This window comes from Pseudophryne corroboree, chromosome 5 (genome assembly GCF_028390025.1).
Source record: "Pseudophryne corroboree isolate aPseCor3 chromosome 5, aPseCor3.hap2, whole genome shotgun sequence".
In the NCBI taxonomy this organism is placed as follows: domain Eukaryota; kingdom Metazoa; phylum Chordata; class Amphibia; order Anura; family Myobatrachidae; genus Pseudophryne; species Pseudophryne corroboree.
Window position 1 is genome coordinate 125,565,050 of NC_086448.1, and position 16,597 is coordinate 125,581,646.

Genomic DNA, 16,597 nt, shown 5'->3' on the forward strand with positions numbered 1-16,597 from the left:
CACAAAGATAAAATTCATAAAATGTGCAATTGCTTCAATCCCATGCCCTTATTTCCAAATAACCGTCCATTAAGGTTTCCCTGAGTAACAATCCATAGGTCTGCTTGTGACCAATTTGTATCAGCTGTATATTATATGGACACACTGGTCCCTTTAGTGCAAATTTTCACAGTCTCTGTGGTACCACATTAGATGTATGTCCAGAGAGGGGGAGAGCGCTGTGTGGGAAGATGAACACAGCGGTGTGCTACGACCCCTTTTAAAAGCTCCTTCCCGGCCGTAGTATGAATTGCTGGATACTCACGGCCACCGCGGCTCCTATTACACGGGGAGCGGGCCTCCTTAGCCAGGTCCCGCTTCAGCTGTATCCCCGGTCAAACGGCTCGCCGGCCTGCCACAGGTCACAAGATGAAATGCGGAAACTAAAGGCAACAGGATCAGTCAAAAGTGCCCTCCCATCTTCCCACAGAGCGCTCTCCCCCCGCTCTGGACATATATCTAATGTGGTACCACAGAGACTGTGAAAATTTGCACTAAAGGGACCAGTGTGTCCATATAATATACAGCTGATACAAATTGGTCACAAGCAGACCTATGGATTGTTACTCAGGGAAACCTTAATGGAAGGTTATTTGGAAATAAGGGCATGGGATTGAAGCAATTGCACATTTTATGAATTTTATCTTTGTGCTCTATGTGGAGTGTATTTAAATAAATTGATTATAATTCTATTTGATTGTATATCTTTGTTTTAGCGCTCCTTTATACGTTCTTTTATATTATCCGGATACCCTCTGCTGTTTGGGTCAACAAAGCCATGGAACACTGGTTGGATTCCTCGGATGACGGTCTTCATAGTGGTACATCCCGTTCTGAGCTTTTCCCATTTGTAGATTACCTCAGATTGGCATACAGATACTTAGATGAGGTTCCCATTTATTCTGGAGTTCTGTCTTATAGGGTCTCTGCATCTGCCATTGTTGCTAGTCATGCCCTGTGGTTACTCTAGTGGCAGGCGGATGCGGAGTTTCTTCTGTTTACAAGGGAAGTCGGTTTTGTTCCCCCTTCTGGAGGGGACATGCAATCTCTTTTTCATGCAGATCCCTCCCGAGGATCTAGACCTAGAGGTTTTCAGGCCGGACCAGGTCGCCGTCCTTCTCCCAAGCCAGCCGACAAGGCTGCATCATGACTGTCCTTGACGGTGAGTTCAGCGATCAGTGGCCCTCAGATCCTGCCAAGGCAGCAGGTCTAAAGGGGTCAATTCTTTAGATTTTTGCATCGGAAGTCATCATTCCTGTACCCCTTTCCTCAGTGGCAAAAAGGCTTCTATTCTAATCTGTTCCTCATGCCAAAGCTAGATGTGTCTTTCCGCATAATTTTAAAATGACATTCTCTAAATCTACATGTTTGGGTTCCCAGATTCAAAATGGAATCCCTCAGATCAATTGTTCAAGCTTTGGAACCCACCGAGTTCATGACATCCTTGGACATCAAGGACACTTTTCTACATTTCACAGTCTGGCTGGGTTTACAGTCCCTTCTTCATTCCGCAGTGCTCATTTAGCATTTTCAATTCCAAGCTCTGCTGTTTGTACTCCCAATGGGTCTTTGGGTATTCACCAAGGTAATGTCCATCAGGGCCACAGTCCTCCATTAACAAGAGGTCAATGTCTTTATCTACTTGGACAACCTTTTGATCATGGCCAGAACACTGTCCACCCTAAAGGCTCACCTCCAGCTTTTGATAAACCTGTTACAGCCTCACGATTGAATCCTTAATCTCCAGAAGTCCTCTCTTGTAACAGTCCAACAGATGCTCTGGGAGATCTTCTAGACACTCTAAACTGGTCTCCCCTACAGATCCGCTCTCAGTTCATCTGTTTGTCTCCCCGAACAAGTCAGTCCATGCTGTGGTGGTTGTTTAAGCCTCACTTGGACAGGGGGTATGGGTTCCCTTTCAGATAACGTTATGACTGTTCTTACAACAGATGTCAGCCTCCGGGGATGGGGGCTTGATAACCCTCCATACAACCTTTTCGGGGTCACTGGTTGTCTCAGGAGGCATATCTTCACATTAGTATTCTCAAATTTGAGCCGTCTACCTAGCTCTCGGGTAGACTCGTCACTTTCTTCAATGCCACCCCGGTCAATGTCCAGTCTGACAAAACGACAGCTGTCACTTGTGTAAGTAATCATAGGGGCAAGAGAAGTGCCAAGGCCATGAGGGAAATGCTGAAATTATAAAAGCATTTTCTGGCCATATTGGCAGTCTACATCCGTAGTATAGATTTTTTTTCAACTTCTGGTGGAGTGGTGTGGCCAACCAGAAATCGACATTATGGCTTCCAGGCACAACTGCAAAGTGTCCAAGTATGGCTCTTGGACCCGGGATCCAGGTGCTTATATCGTCGACGCTCTGTGGGCTTTCAAGGTGGTCTACCTCCCTCACACCACTCTAATTCCACAAGATCTTTGCACGCTCCACGAGGAGCTTGTTCTATCAATTCTTGTAGCACCCTGCTAGCCTCATCATTCCTGGTACACAGACCTACTTAGAATGTTGGTGGCCCCCCTTGGTGTCTACCTCTTCATCCTGACCGTCTCCGTTAAGGAACTTTTTATTACAATGATCTGCCGAGGCTGGCTTTGACTTGGTGGCTATTGAAACAGACAAGGAATTTCTCGGATACTGTTGTACAGACTATGCTCAATACCAGGAACCCAAATTTGACTGTATTTACCACAGAGTTAGAAAGATCTATTTTGCTTGTTACAAACAACAGGCTTCTTTCCTTCAGAACAGTCTGGACGTTGACTCAGTTCCATGAAGATTTATGTTTTGTCCCTTTCGGTCTTCTTTCAGAAAAAAAACTTGTGGCCATTCCTGTTATCCAGACTTTTTTGCAAGGGGTGTTACACATTCAACCTTCCTTCTTACCTCCTGTGATCTGTGTGACTTGATTTTGGTTCTTCTGAGTCTTCAGGAGCCTCCGTTTGGACTCTTGACCTGCAGTTCTTGACCACAAAGTCGGTTTACTTACTAGCCATAATTTTGGCCAGGCAGGTCTCTAAATTGTTGGCTTTATCTCATAGGACCTCATTTCTTGTCTTTCATTAGGACTGATCACTAATACTTTGCACTGATTTAGAGTTCCTCTCTAAGGTGCTTTCTAGTTACCACAATAATCACGAGATTGTGGTTCCAGCTCTTCCTGAGGGGAAGCCCAGTAATTTAGACCAGTCCTTTCATATGTTAGATGTGGATCGTTCTCTTTGGATCTACGTCTCCAGGATAAAGGACCTGTGTTACACTGATGCTCTGTTTGTGCTCATTAACACTCAAAGGCATGGTTGGCCTGCATCAAAACAATCTATAGACAGGTGGATTATAGACATTCTTTTGTTTCCAATGGCCGATCTGTTTCTGAGTCGGTAAACACCTACTCTACTAGGTCTGTGGGGTCTTCATGGGCAATTCGTCATGGCGCCTCAGCGGCACAGCTTTGTTGACCAGGTCCTCCACCCAGACTTTTATAAGATTCTTTCACTTTGACAACTCTGCTTCTCCCTATGCCAGTTTTGTTTGCAGGGTGTTGTCTTCCTCACAGGAGAGCCCCCTCCCATAGGGATAGCGATTGGATGTCCCCACTGTCCCCCATAGTAAGAAAGAAAAAAAGGATTTTTGTTCTTACCTATTACATCCTTTTGTCTTCCATGGATGACATGGGATATCCTCCTTAGTGTTTCAGTCAGTTATTTGGGGCCTTGTGGCCTTGCAGTGTGTGGGGTGGGGGAGGGTGGGGGGCTGTGTCTGCCTCTTTCTCCTCCCTCTGTCTTTTGGCTTTGTTAGTGTAAACTGGCTGTCAGGGGTTTCCTGTAAATGCTGCTTTAAAAAAAACATCCCAGTTCAGCCGGCAACCCACACCTCCGGCCAACTCGGACAGCATTACATCTGGGAAAAGGGCTCTAATTTGCACACCTTAATTAGGTAGTGAGGTGCTACTCTGCTTGAGACTTAGTAAAGTGTACAGAGGGAAAAGGTAGCAGGTGCACTATCTCACACTAGCTCAACCTGTAGTAACCAGAGGCACTTAGCATATTCCTGGCCAGGGCTATGAGCTTACCCACCGCATCAAGGTAGCCTCTCATTGGGTAAGTCCCTAACACTAACTATAGGGGTTCATGTCCGGGGGGCAGGACACCCCAGAGCCACCCAGCCAGACAACCCCAGGGCATCGCAGGAGTGATAAAAATAGAGGGTTAAAGAGGTAGGAGCAGCTGTTGCTGCATGTGTGAATAATGTGAGGAGTAAAAGAAAATTATGTGAAGGTGTTACATATATATAAAACAAACTATAAGTGCCATGGAGTGATTAAATAGTGTTAAATTGCGATGCCCCAGGGACACCCAGCCACGGCAGGCACAGGGAGCCCCGCACCCCAGAGAATTCCCCCCATTATGGACTGCCATATTAAACAAAATGTAGGAGTCTTACCTCAGTGTGCTCATTCCAAATGTAAAGGCTAGAGTGTTGGACTATTTAAAATCAGAGGGGTGGGTGGGGCAGGGTGCTAAATTAGGGTGAAGGTGTCTCCTACCTTCAAAAATGTATGAATACATACAGGCGGATTATCTCAGTCGTCGGGATTTTCATCCAGGAGAATGGGCATTAAATCCAGACGTATTTCTCATGCTGGTCCAGAGGTGGGGTTACCCGCAGGTGGACTTGATGGCATCTCTCCACAATCATCAAACGCCCCAGTATGTATCCAGAACGAGAGATCCAGAGGCAGTGGCGGTGGATGCTCTCACAGTCAGGTGGCCATACAGTCTAGTATATCTGTTTCCACCGTTTCCGCTGCTCCCTCTATTGCTAAAACGGATCAAAAGAGAGTTCGTCACAGTCATACTAGTGGCGCCTCATTGGCCACGGAGAGCTTGGTTTTCGGATCTTCGCGGATTACTCGCAGAAGATCCTTGGCCGCTCCCACTACGTCCGGACCTGTTACAACAGGGTCCGTTTCTTTACCCCGGTTTAGCGCGGCTGCGTTTGACGGGGTGGCTGTTGAGACCGCCCTCTTAAGAAGAGAGGGCATTCCAGAATCAGTCATTCCAACCATGTTACGAGCTAGGAAGCCGGTTACGGCAGCTCATTATTATAGAATTTGGCGTGCCTATATAGGTTGGTGTGAAGCTAGGAAGTTTCCAACTTCATCTTTCAAGTTATCCCGTCTTTTGTTATTTCTACAGATGGGATTAGATGGAGGTCTACGTTTATCCACACTAAAAGTGCAGGTATCTGCTTTGTCAATTTTCTTTCAAAGACGATTGGCTCTTTTGCCATCAGTACACACCTTTATGCAGGGTGTCCTCAGAGTACAGCCTCCATTCATTCCACCTACAGCGCCATGGGACTTGAATCTGGTTTTAGATTTCTTACAGTCTTTTCATTTTGAACCCTTACAACAGGTGGATATTAAATTTCTCACTTGGAAAACAATTTTTCTTCTAGCCTTGGCTTCGGCAAGGCGAGTTTCAGATTTGGGTGCCTTGTCATGCAAGCCACCATATTTGGTGTTTCATGATGACAGAGCGGAACTTCGGACGAATCCCGTATCTTACCAAAAGTAGTGTCATCTTTTCACATCAACCAACCAATAGTAGTTCCTGTGTTATTAGGACATTCTGAAACTCTGGATGTGGTACGCGCTTTACGCGTTTATGTGTCTCAAACGTCTACACTTCGTAAGACGGATACGTTGTTTGCTCTCTATGATGCTGCCAAGAGGGGTTGGCCAGCCTCTAAGCAGACCCTATCCAGATGGATAAAACTGACCATACGTCAGGCTTATCTTCAGGCTAGATTACAGCTGCCTACATCGGTAACAGCTCATTCCACACGTTCTGTTGGAACTTCATGGGCAGCTGGTCGTGGTGCCTCTACAGTGGCAAACGCAGGATTTGCATGGGGGGGTTTCCAGAACTGGGCGGAGCCAATCACGGGGGTGCGGACTGAGGTGACCCAGTATATGCTAGGTCCGTAAAACTAGTGTGTGTGTGTGTGTGTGTATATGTATATATATATATATATATATGTATATATATATATATATATATATATATATATATATATATATATATATACTATATATATATATATATATATATATATATATACTGTATATATATATATATATATATATATACACACATACATATACACATATACAGAGCATATTAAACATGCATACATATATATATATATATATATGTACACACACATACAGTACACATATATATACACATGTATCGTGTGTGTGTGTGTGTGTGTGTGTGTGTGTGTGTGTGTGTGTTTGTATGTATGTATATACATGTGTATATATATATATATGCACATGGATATATATGTACTATAATTAAAATAAAGTAAACTTTTATTGCACTTACAAGTGCCACCAGGAAGACAGCAGGCTGCAGAAGACGCTAGACAGCCATTAATAATACTCATGCAGCTAAAAAAAAATAATTTATTTTTTTTTTTTTTTTTTTAGTGGAGGGGGGTTTCTGGGTGCTCGGAAACCCCCCCTGGGTGCGCCACTGCTCTACGACACAGCTTTGCCGGGCGGCTACATGGTCATCAGTGCACACGTTTGTGCGCTTTTATAAGTTTGATACTTTTGCGGCATCCGCATCTAGCTTTGGCCGTTTAGTGTTACAAGTGCCAAATAGCTCTCCCGCCCATGGGGGAAACTTTGGTACGTCCCAAGAGTACTCCAGTGACCCCTAGTGGATGAAAAAGAAAATAGGATTTTGGTACTTACCAGATAAATCCTTTTCTTTGAATCCATAGGGGGCACTGGACGCCCACCCAGAGCAGTTATTACCTGGTTGTGGTAAGTGCAGGGAATATTATGGTAACACACTCTTACCGACTGTTTCAAATTAGAAATTCTGTCGGGTTGGTGTCAACTGTTAGTTGTCATTTTTTGTTGGTGTCAACTTTATTGTTGTCCAGTTTTGTTATATGTATTTCTCCATTGTCAACCTCTATAGCTCCAGTTCGGCTCAGTAAAAAACACTGAGGTACTCTGGGATATGGAGGGGAGGTATAGTCAAAGTTTAACTGTTCAGTGCCTAGTTCCAGTGGAACCATCCATATCCCAAGAGTACTCCAGTGCCCCCTATGGATTCAAAGAAAAGGATTTATCTGGTAAGTACCAAAATCCTATTTTTACAAAACAAAGCTTGTTGCTCCAACTAACCTCTGCCTAAAGTGGTTTTGCATGTTCTTTACTCATTAAATCTTAAGCCAAGAAGTCAAAAAGATTGTAATTTATATTGTTTAGATATGTATAGAGCTATTTAGCTTAATTTAAATTAAAATTAAAGCATTGATAACGTGTCCTAGGTCCACGTATCATGTGTCTACATACATTTTTGCTGCAGACGCTCCAAACATCCTCTCTTGGCACGTCAGGTCCTGTGAGACTGCTAGCGTTGGGTGTCCTTTTTGCAAAAAATGTCTCTTAGTCGCAACACAGTGTGAAAAAGATGTACCAGGAGATTCTGCTGATTAATTTGATATGTGACACTTGTATACAGATTTGGCCATGGTCATCTGATCCGCGATTATTTGCATCTGTGCGTTTTGCCATGTTCAGTGTGCCCGCAGCTGTGTGTGGTTACAGGTGTATGCATCCACTTCTCCTTATTTCTCATACGTCCTAGAGGATGCTGGGGATGCTTCAAGAACCATGGGCTATAGACGGGATCCGCAGGAGCCATGGGCACACTATAAGACTTTGAATGGGTGTGAACTGGCTCCTCCCTCTATACCCCTCCTCCAGATTCCAGTTAGATTCTGTGCCCAGTGAGACTGGATGCACACTGAGGAGCTCTCCAGAGTTTCTCAGAAAAAAGACTTAGGTTTATTATTTTCAGGGAGACCTGCTGGCAACAGGCTCCCTGCATCGTGGGACTGAGGGGAGAGAAGCAGACCTACTTCTCTGAGTTCAAAGGCTCTGCTTCTTAGGCTACTGGACACCATTAGCTCCAGAGGGTTCGAACACTTGGTGCGCCTAGCTGCTTGTTCCCGGAGCCGCGCCGTCATCCCCCTCGCAGAGCCAGATGACAGAAGCCGGGTGAGTATAGGAAGATCAGAAGACTTCAGTGAAGACTGCTTTTGAGGTGCCGCGCTGCGCGCCATGACCTCACATAAGAATGGCACTGCAGGACGCGCGGGGGGGGGGGGTGCCCTGGGCAACATAGGACTTTCAAATAGCACTGGCAGATGTGTTAACAGTGCCTAGGCACTGATTACGGACCCCCACCAGTATAAATATGTAATTTAAGCGGGACTGAAGCCCTCACAGTTCTGACCAGCGCCATTTTCTCTTCACAGAAGTTGCAGAGACGCTGAGCCTGGCCCCCCACACTACTGTACAAATAACAGGGTGCAAAACGGGGGGGGGAACAAGTGATTTGGTGCTAATTATTTAAATATAAAGCGCTATCAGGTCTGGGTAGTTTTTTACTCGCTGCAGTACCGGGATAGGCGCTGGGTTGTGAGCTGGCAGAACTCCCTCTGTCTCTCTCTTACATACTTTGTTGTGGGTCTGTCTCCTATAGCCCCAGTGTGGGTGTCGGTACGTGTGTGTCGACATGTCTGAGGCTGAGTGCTCTTCCCAGGAGGAGGCTAGAGTGGGGACAGAAAATACTGCGAGTGTGACCGTGTCGGCACCGCCGACGGATGATTGGGTAAATATGTTGAGTGTTTTGAATGCAAATGTGACTCGGTTGACTAAGAGATTTGATAAATCTGAGTCTAAGAACCAGACATGGAGGAAATCCATGGAGGATGCATTGTCACAAGTTCAGACCCCTGCGGGGTCACAGAAATGTGCATTTACCCAGATACAGATACCGACACGGACTCTGATTCCAGTGCCGACTATAGTGATGCCAGATTAAATCCAAAACTGGCTAAGAGCATTCAGTACATGATTGTGGCAATAAAAGAATTGTTGCATATAACAGGACCCTGCTGTTCCTGATACTAGGGTCTGTATGTATAAAGGAAAGAAACCTGAGGTAACGTTTCCTCCCTCTCATGAACTGAATGCTCTTTTCGAAAAAGCTTGGGAAAATCCTGACAAGAAGATACAGGTTCCCAAAAGAATTCCAGTGGCATATCCGTTTCCATTTGGGGACCGAGAAAAGTGGGAGTCAACCCCTACGGTAGACAAATCTTTATCGCGTGTCTCCAAAAAGGTGGTGCTTCCGTCTCCTGACACGGCAGCCCTAAAGGATCCTGCGGATCGTAAGCAGGAAAATCCATTAAAATCCATTTATGTCACTATGGGTGCACTACTCAGGCCTGCCGTTGCTTCGGCATGAGTGAGTAGCGCTATTGAAAAGTGGGCAGATAACTTGTCATCTGAGGTAGATACCCTAGTCTGGGGTAGTGTGCTTTTGACTCTGGGTCATATCAGGGATGCTGCAGCATATTTAAAAGAAGCTGTAAGGGATATTGGACTTATGCGATCAAGGGCCAATGCCATGGCAGTCTCAGCAAGGAGAGCATTGTGGATTCATCAATGGAATGCTGATGCTGACTCTAAGAAGGCGATGGAGTCGTTACCGTTTAACGGTAGTGTCCTGTTTGGTGACGGCCTCACTGATCTGGTGTCTACGGCTACCGCGGGTAAGACGTCATTTTTACCTTATGTTCCTGCACAACAGAAGAAAACGCCTCACTATCAGATGCAGGCCTTTCGGCCCAATAAATTAAAAAAAGGACGAGGATCCTCCTTCCTTGCTGCGAGAGGAAGGGTAAAAATGTCATAGACTGCGGCAAGTTCCCAAGAGCAGAAGTCCTCTCCGTCTTCTACCAAATCCACCGCATGACGCTGGGGCTCCTCTGCGGGAGTCTGCACCGGTGGGGGCACGTCTCAAACTTTTTAGTCAGGTCTGGGTGCACTCGGACCTGGATCCTTGGATAGTAGAAATAGTAACCCAAGGGTACAAACTAGAGTTTCAAGATGTGCCCCCTTACCGATTTTTCAAATCGGCCTTGCCAGCTTCTCTTCTAGAAAGGGAGGTAGTATGCGCTGCGATACTAAAGTTGTGTCAAAATCAAATAATTGTCACGGTACCCTCGTCACAACAGGGGGAAGGCTTTTATTCGAGCCTGTTTGTGGTCCCAAAGCCGGATGGCTCAGTCAGACCGATTCTGAACCTAAAATCCCTCAATTTCTTTCTAAAAAAATTCAAATTCAAGATGGAATCTCTCCGAGCAGTGGTCTCCAGTCTGGAGGAGGGGGATTTTATGGTGTTGGTTGACATAAAGGATGCCTACTTACACGTCCCCATATATCCTCCACATCAGGCTTACCTGAGGTTTGCTGTTCAGGATTGTCACTACCAATTTCAGACGTTGCCGTTTGGTCTGTCCACGGCTCCCAACAAGATTGGGGCTCCTGCTTCTAAGCAGAATATTGCGCGCTGGATCTGTAATACGATTCAGCAGGCTCATTCTACGGCAGGATTGCCGTTACCGAAATCGGTGAAAGCTCATTCTACCAGAAATGTGGGCTCATCCTGGGCGGCTGCCCGAGGAGTCTTGGCGTTACAACTTTGCAGAGCTGCTACTTGGTCGGGATCAAACACCTTTGCAAAGTTTTACAAGTTTGATGCCCTGGATGAGGAGGACCTCTTGTTTGGTCAATCAGTGCTGCAGAGTCATCCGCACTCTCCCGCCCGTTCTAGAGCTTTGGTATAAATTCCATGGTTCTTGAAGCATCCCCAACATCCTCTAGGACGTATGAGAAAATAGGATTTTAATACCTACCGGTAAATCCTTTTCTCTTAGTCTGTAGAGGATGATAGGTGCCCGTCCCAGTGCGGGCTGTATCTGCAGTTTGGTTATAGTTACGCTCATGTTGCGTTGAGTTCAGTCAGTCTGTGACTGTTGTTGGTCATGCCGTTGCATGCGTTGTTGTTGAATGCCATGTTTGAGGTGTGAGGTGGTATGTATCTCACCTTAGTTTTAAAATAATTACATAAATCCTTTTCCTCAATGTCCGTCTCCCTGGGCACTGTTCCTATAACTGGAGTCTGGAGGAGGGGCATAGAGGGAGGAGCCAGTTCACACCCATTCAAAGTCTTATAGTGTGCCCATGTCTCCTGCGGATCCCGTCTATACCCCATGGTTCTTGAAGCATCCCCAGCATCCTCTACGGACTAAGAGAAAAGGATTTACCGGTAAGTATTAAAATCCTATTTTAACAAGCTCCCAGGCAAATGATAGCTATTGTCTACTTGACAAGGATTGCTATCCTCCTATCACTGTAACCCTCTCAAGATGGTGCTATCGGAGAAACCCTAACCTGGAAAATATTTTATTGTTGCAATAATGTCATGTTTTCATTTTGAAAAACATTTTGTTTCTTTTAAATTGTATTCCTGAAAGCCCAACTGCATGCTCCCAGTGCATGTGTGCCAGCTGTTCCCATGGTTGTGGAATTTACCAGCTCTGAAAAGCTATGTTATGTCAGTATGTAAAGATGTGGGAATATCTTTTTTTTTCTGTGGTGCATAGAGTCTGTTGGAAGTGACAATTTTATTGAGTCAGATCATTATTTTAGACATTTCAATGTGTTTATTTTCAATAGTAACTGTTTATGGCCTCTGAGTCACTATTTAAAATGACTTTCTACAGACATTTGCTGTATTGTGGTATTGTTAGGAATTGAATGGATAAAGTATAGTGGATGTTTTCCTATGACATTTAGCAAGAAACTTGGATTGTAGGAATCTTAATCATTGGTTACTATCCATCACAAGATAAAAACTGAATGTCCGCTTGCAGTATATAGTAAGGTTTCGTTTTATAATTTGTACTGATGCTGAGTGCCAGTTTGTTGTCACTTTCAGTGCACTGGCCTCCTGATTATACATACAAATGTTTTGTCTAAGCAGCTGTGTATTTAGTGACTTATTTTGCCTTGTCCCTACAGCTCTTTGGTCTGACGTCAAACTCCTCCGAGGACTCGTCTGACGTTGTAGAGAATATTGACAATATTTTGGAAAAATTTGACTCTGACATATCCAAGGAACTGCAAGTCTCTCTCCTGGTGTGTACTGATAATGTTCTGTGAAATAAACTGAATGTGAAAAGAAATAATTTTGCATACAAAATAATTTACTTAGATATTTCTATTAAAATAAATAGATTTAACCAATTTCATGAACAAAATATAGTCCAAGTCTACTATCTTTTTAGTTTAGAATGTCTTGCGTTGAAGTTGACAGGTTGTACTGTAGTATTGCTTTTATCATTGAGATTGTTGTATACGTTTGAATAATTAGGTTGTGTCTGTGACTTCCTATGTGTAAATTATTGGGATATGTCTGTAACTTCCTTATGTTTGGATCATTGGGTTACAGTAATTGGCTTCCTTAATAAAATGGCTTTAAGCCTCCCAAATGTCCAGCCGTGCCACCTGGGGGCTGCAGTGTGCACGGCATCTACACAGTGTGGGAAGCGTCTCTGGGGGCAGCCCAACATCTACGGCAGTGTTGGGCTGGGCCCCAGAGTGATTAAAAGGTTTGTTTTAATGGCACAAAATAAATTGTCCATCAGGGATAACCTTATTGAGTGGTGGTGGACGAATGCTTTGTACCAAAAGTGTTGTGCTACATGCTTTAGGACTTTGATTGGTTATAATAATTTATTTACATTAACCAACATTTCTTTTCTCTAACGTCCTAGTGGATGCTGGGAACTCCGTAAGGACCATGGGGAATAGCGGGCTCCGAAGGAGGCTGGGCACTCTAGAAAGATCTTAGACTACCTGGTGTGCACTGGCTCCTCCCACTATGACCCTCCTCCAAGCCTCAGTTAGATTTCGTGCCCGGCCGAGGTTGGATGCACACTAGGGGCTCTCCTGAGCTCTTAGAAAGTTATAGTCTTAGAATTTGTTTTTTTCAGTGAGACCTGCTGGCAACAGGCTCACTGCAGCGAGGGACTAAGGGGAGAAGAAGCGAACTCGCCTGCTTGCAGCCGGATTGGGCTTCTTAGGCTACTGGACACCATTAGCTCCAGAGGGATCGACCGCAGGCCCAGCCTTGATGTTCGGTCCCGGAGCCGCGCCGCCGTCCCCCTTACAGAGCCAGAAGCAGGAAGATGGTCCGGAAAATCGGCGGCATGAAGACATCCTGTCTTCACCAAGGTAGCGCACAGCACTGCAGCTGTGCGCCATTGCTCCTCATACACACTTCACACTCCGGTCACTGAGGGTGCAGGGCGCTGGGGGGGGGGGCGCCCTGAGGCTGCAATAAAAACACCTTGGCTGGCTAAAATACCTCAATATATAGCCCCTATCTCCTCAGCACACTGGCGCCATTTTTCCCTCACAGCTCGGCTGGAAGGAAGCTCCCTGGCTCTTCCCTGCATTTCTACAGTACAGTAAGAGGGAAAAGAGAGGGGGGGGCACTAAATTGGCACTGTATACAGTATAAGCAGCTATTAGGGACATAACTCAGTTAGTCCCTGTATATATATATATAGCGCTCTGGTGTGTGCTGGCATACTCTTACTCTGTCCCCCCAAAGGGCTTTTGTGGGTCCTGTCCTCTATTTGAGCATTCCCTGTGTGTGTGGAGTGTGTCGGTACGGCTGTGTCGACATGTTTGAGGAGGATAATGATGTGGAGGGGGAGCAGATGTCTTTAGCAGAGATGTCACCCCCTGCGGGGCAGACACCTGAGTGGATGGTATTATGGCAAGAAATGAGTGCACGTATAGACTCCTTACATAAAAAATTTGACGACATGCCGACTGTGGGACAGCCGAGTCTTCAGCTCGTGCCTGTCCAAGGGTCTCAAAAGTCATCAGGGGCTCTAAAACGCCCGTTATCTCAGGTGGCACAAGTAGATGTCGACACGGATACTGACGCCAGTGTCGACGACGATGAGTCAAATTTAATGCCCGTTAAGGCCATTCGCTGCATGATTGAGGCAATGAAAGAGGTGTTAAATATTTCTGATTTACATCCAGGTACCACAAAAAAGGGTATTATGTTTGGGGAGAAAAAACTACCTGTAGTTTTTCCCCCGTCAGATGAATTAAATGAAGTGTGTGAAGAAGCGTGGGCTTCCCCTGATAAGAAATTGGTGATTCCTAAGAAATTACTAATGGCGTTCCCTTTCCCGCCAGAGGATAGGTTACGTTGGGAAACACCCCCGAGGGTGGATAAAGCGCTCACACGTTTGTCAAAAAAGGTGGCACTACCGTCCCAGGATACGGCCGCCCTTAAGGAACCTGCTGATAGAAGGCAGGAGGCGATCCTGAAGTCTGTATATACACACTCAGGCATTATACTCAGACCAGCAATTGCGTCAGCTTGGATGTGCAGTGCTGCCGCTGCATGGTCAGATAACCTGTCAGAAAATATTGACACACTAGACAGAGACACGATCCTGTTAACAATTGACCATATAAAAGACTCAGTCTTATACATGAGAGATGCACAGAGGGAAATCTGCCGGCTGGCATCTAAAGTAAGTGCACTATCTATCTCTGCTAGGAGATGCTTATGGACTCGCCAGTGGACTGGAGATGCAGATTCCAAAAGGCACATGGAAGTTTTGCCTTATAAAGGGGAGGAATTATTTGGGGATGGTCTCTCCGACCTAGTTTCCACAGCAACGTCTGGGAAGTCAGCATTTTTACCCCATGTCCCCTCACAGCCTAAGAAGGCGCCATTTTATCAGGTTCAGTCCTTTCGATCCCAGAAAAATAAGCGGGGAAAAGGAGGGTCTTTTCTGTCAAGAGACAGAGGCAGGGGAAAAAGGCTGCAGCAAACAGCAGGTTCCCAGGAACAAAAGTCCTCCCCCGCTTCCTCTTCCAAGTCCGCCGCATGACGGTGGGGCTTCACAAGCGGAGCCAGGTACGGTGGGGGCCCGCCTCAGGAATTTCAGCGATCAGTGGGTTCGCTCACAGGTGGATCCCTGGATCCTTCAAATAGTATCTCAGGGATACAGGCTGGAATTCGAGGCGATTCCACCCCGCCGTTTCCTAAAATCCGCTTTGCCGATTGCTCCCTCAGACAGGGAGGCAGTGCTAGCGGCAATTCACAAGCTGTATTCCCAGCAGGTGATAATCAAGGTACCCCTACTTCAACAAGGCCGGGGTTACTATTCCACACTATTTGTGGTACCGAAACCGGACGGTTCGGTGAGACCCATTCTAAATTTGAAGTCCTTGAACACATACATAAAAAAATTCAAGTTCAAGATGGAATCGCTCAGGGCGGTTATTGCAAGCCTGGACGAGGGGGATTACATGGTATCCCTGGACATCAAGGATGCTTACCTGCATGTCCCCATTTACAATTCTCACCAGGAGTACCTCAGATTTGTGGTACAGGATTGCCATTACCAATTCCAGACGCTGCCGTTTGGACTCTCCACGGCACCGAGGGTATTTACCAAGGTTATGGCGGAAATGATGATACTCCTTCGAAAAAAGGGAGTTTTAATTATCCCATACTTGGACGATCTCCTAATAAAGGCACGATCCAAGGAACAGTTGTTAGTGGGAGTAGCACTATCTCAGGAAGTGCTGAGCCAGCACGGTTGGATTCTGAATATCCCAAAGTCACAGCTGGTCCCCACGACACGTCTAATGTTCCTGGGAATGATTCTGGACACGGCCCAGAAAAAAGTGTTTCTCCCGGAGGAGAAAGCCAGGGAGTTGTCTTCTCTAGTCAGAGACCTCCTAAAACCAAAACAGGTATCGGTGCATCACTGCACGCGGGTCCTGGGAAAGATGGTAGCTTCTTACGAAGCAATTCCATTCGGCAGGTTCCATGCCAGAATCTTTCAGTGGAACCTGTTGGACAAGTGGTCCGGATCGCATCTTCAGATGCATCGTTTAATAACCCTGTCTCCACGAACCAGGGTGTCTCTTCTGTGGTGGCTGAACAGTGCTCATCTTCTGGAGGGCCGCAGATTCGGCATACAGGACTGGGTCCTGGTGACCACGGATGCCAGCCTACGAGGCTGGGGGGCAGTCACAAAGGGAAGAAATTTCCAGGGACTATGGTCGAGTCAGGAGACTGCCCTTCACATAAATATTCTGGAACTAAGGGCCATTTACAATGCCCTAAGTCAAGCAAAATACCTGCTCCTACACCAGCCGGTGCTGATCCAGTCAGACAACATCACGGCAGTCGCCCATGTGAATCGACAGGGCGGCACAAGAAGCAGGACGGCGATGGCAGAAGCCACAAAAATTCTCCGATGGGCGGAGAATCATGTACTAGCACTGTCAGCAGTTTTCATCCCGGGAGTGGACAACTGGGAAGCAGACTTTCTCAGCAGGCACGACCTCCACCCGGGAGAGTGGGGACTTCATCCAGAAGTCTTCCAAATGATTGTAAATCAATGGGGGTCGTCCACAGGTGGACATGATGGCGTCCCGCATAAACAAAAAACTAGAGAAGTATTGCGCCAGGTCAAGAGACCCTCAGGCGATAGCGGTGGACGCCCTAGTGACACCGTGGGTGTACCGGTCAGTGTATGTGTTCCCTCCTC

The 16,597-nt window shown here is 46.1% G+C and overlaps 1 protein-coding gene across 7 annotated transcripts in view; it reads left to right on the forward strand.

The window, feature by feature from the left end:
- STK31 (serine/threonine kinase 31) overlaps nt 1–16,597 on the forward strand; it is a 783,847-nt gene that overhangs the window by 655,133 nt on the left and 112,117 nt on the right. For all 7 annotated transcript variants that reach the window (XM_063921681.1, XM_063921683.1, XM_063921684.1 and 4 more), the window contains one exon: nt 12,018–12,134. In XM_063921681.1, the coding sequence (XP_063777751.1) occupies nt 12,018–12,134 (117 nt within the window). The remainder of the gene's footprint in view (nt 1–12,017; nt 12,135–16,597) is intronic.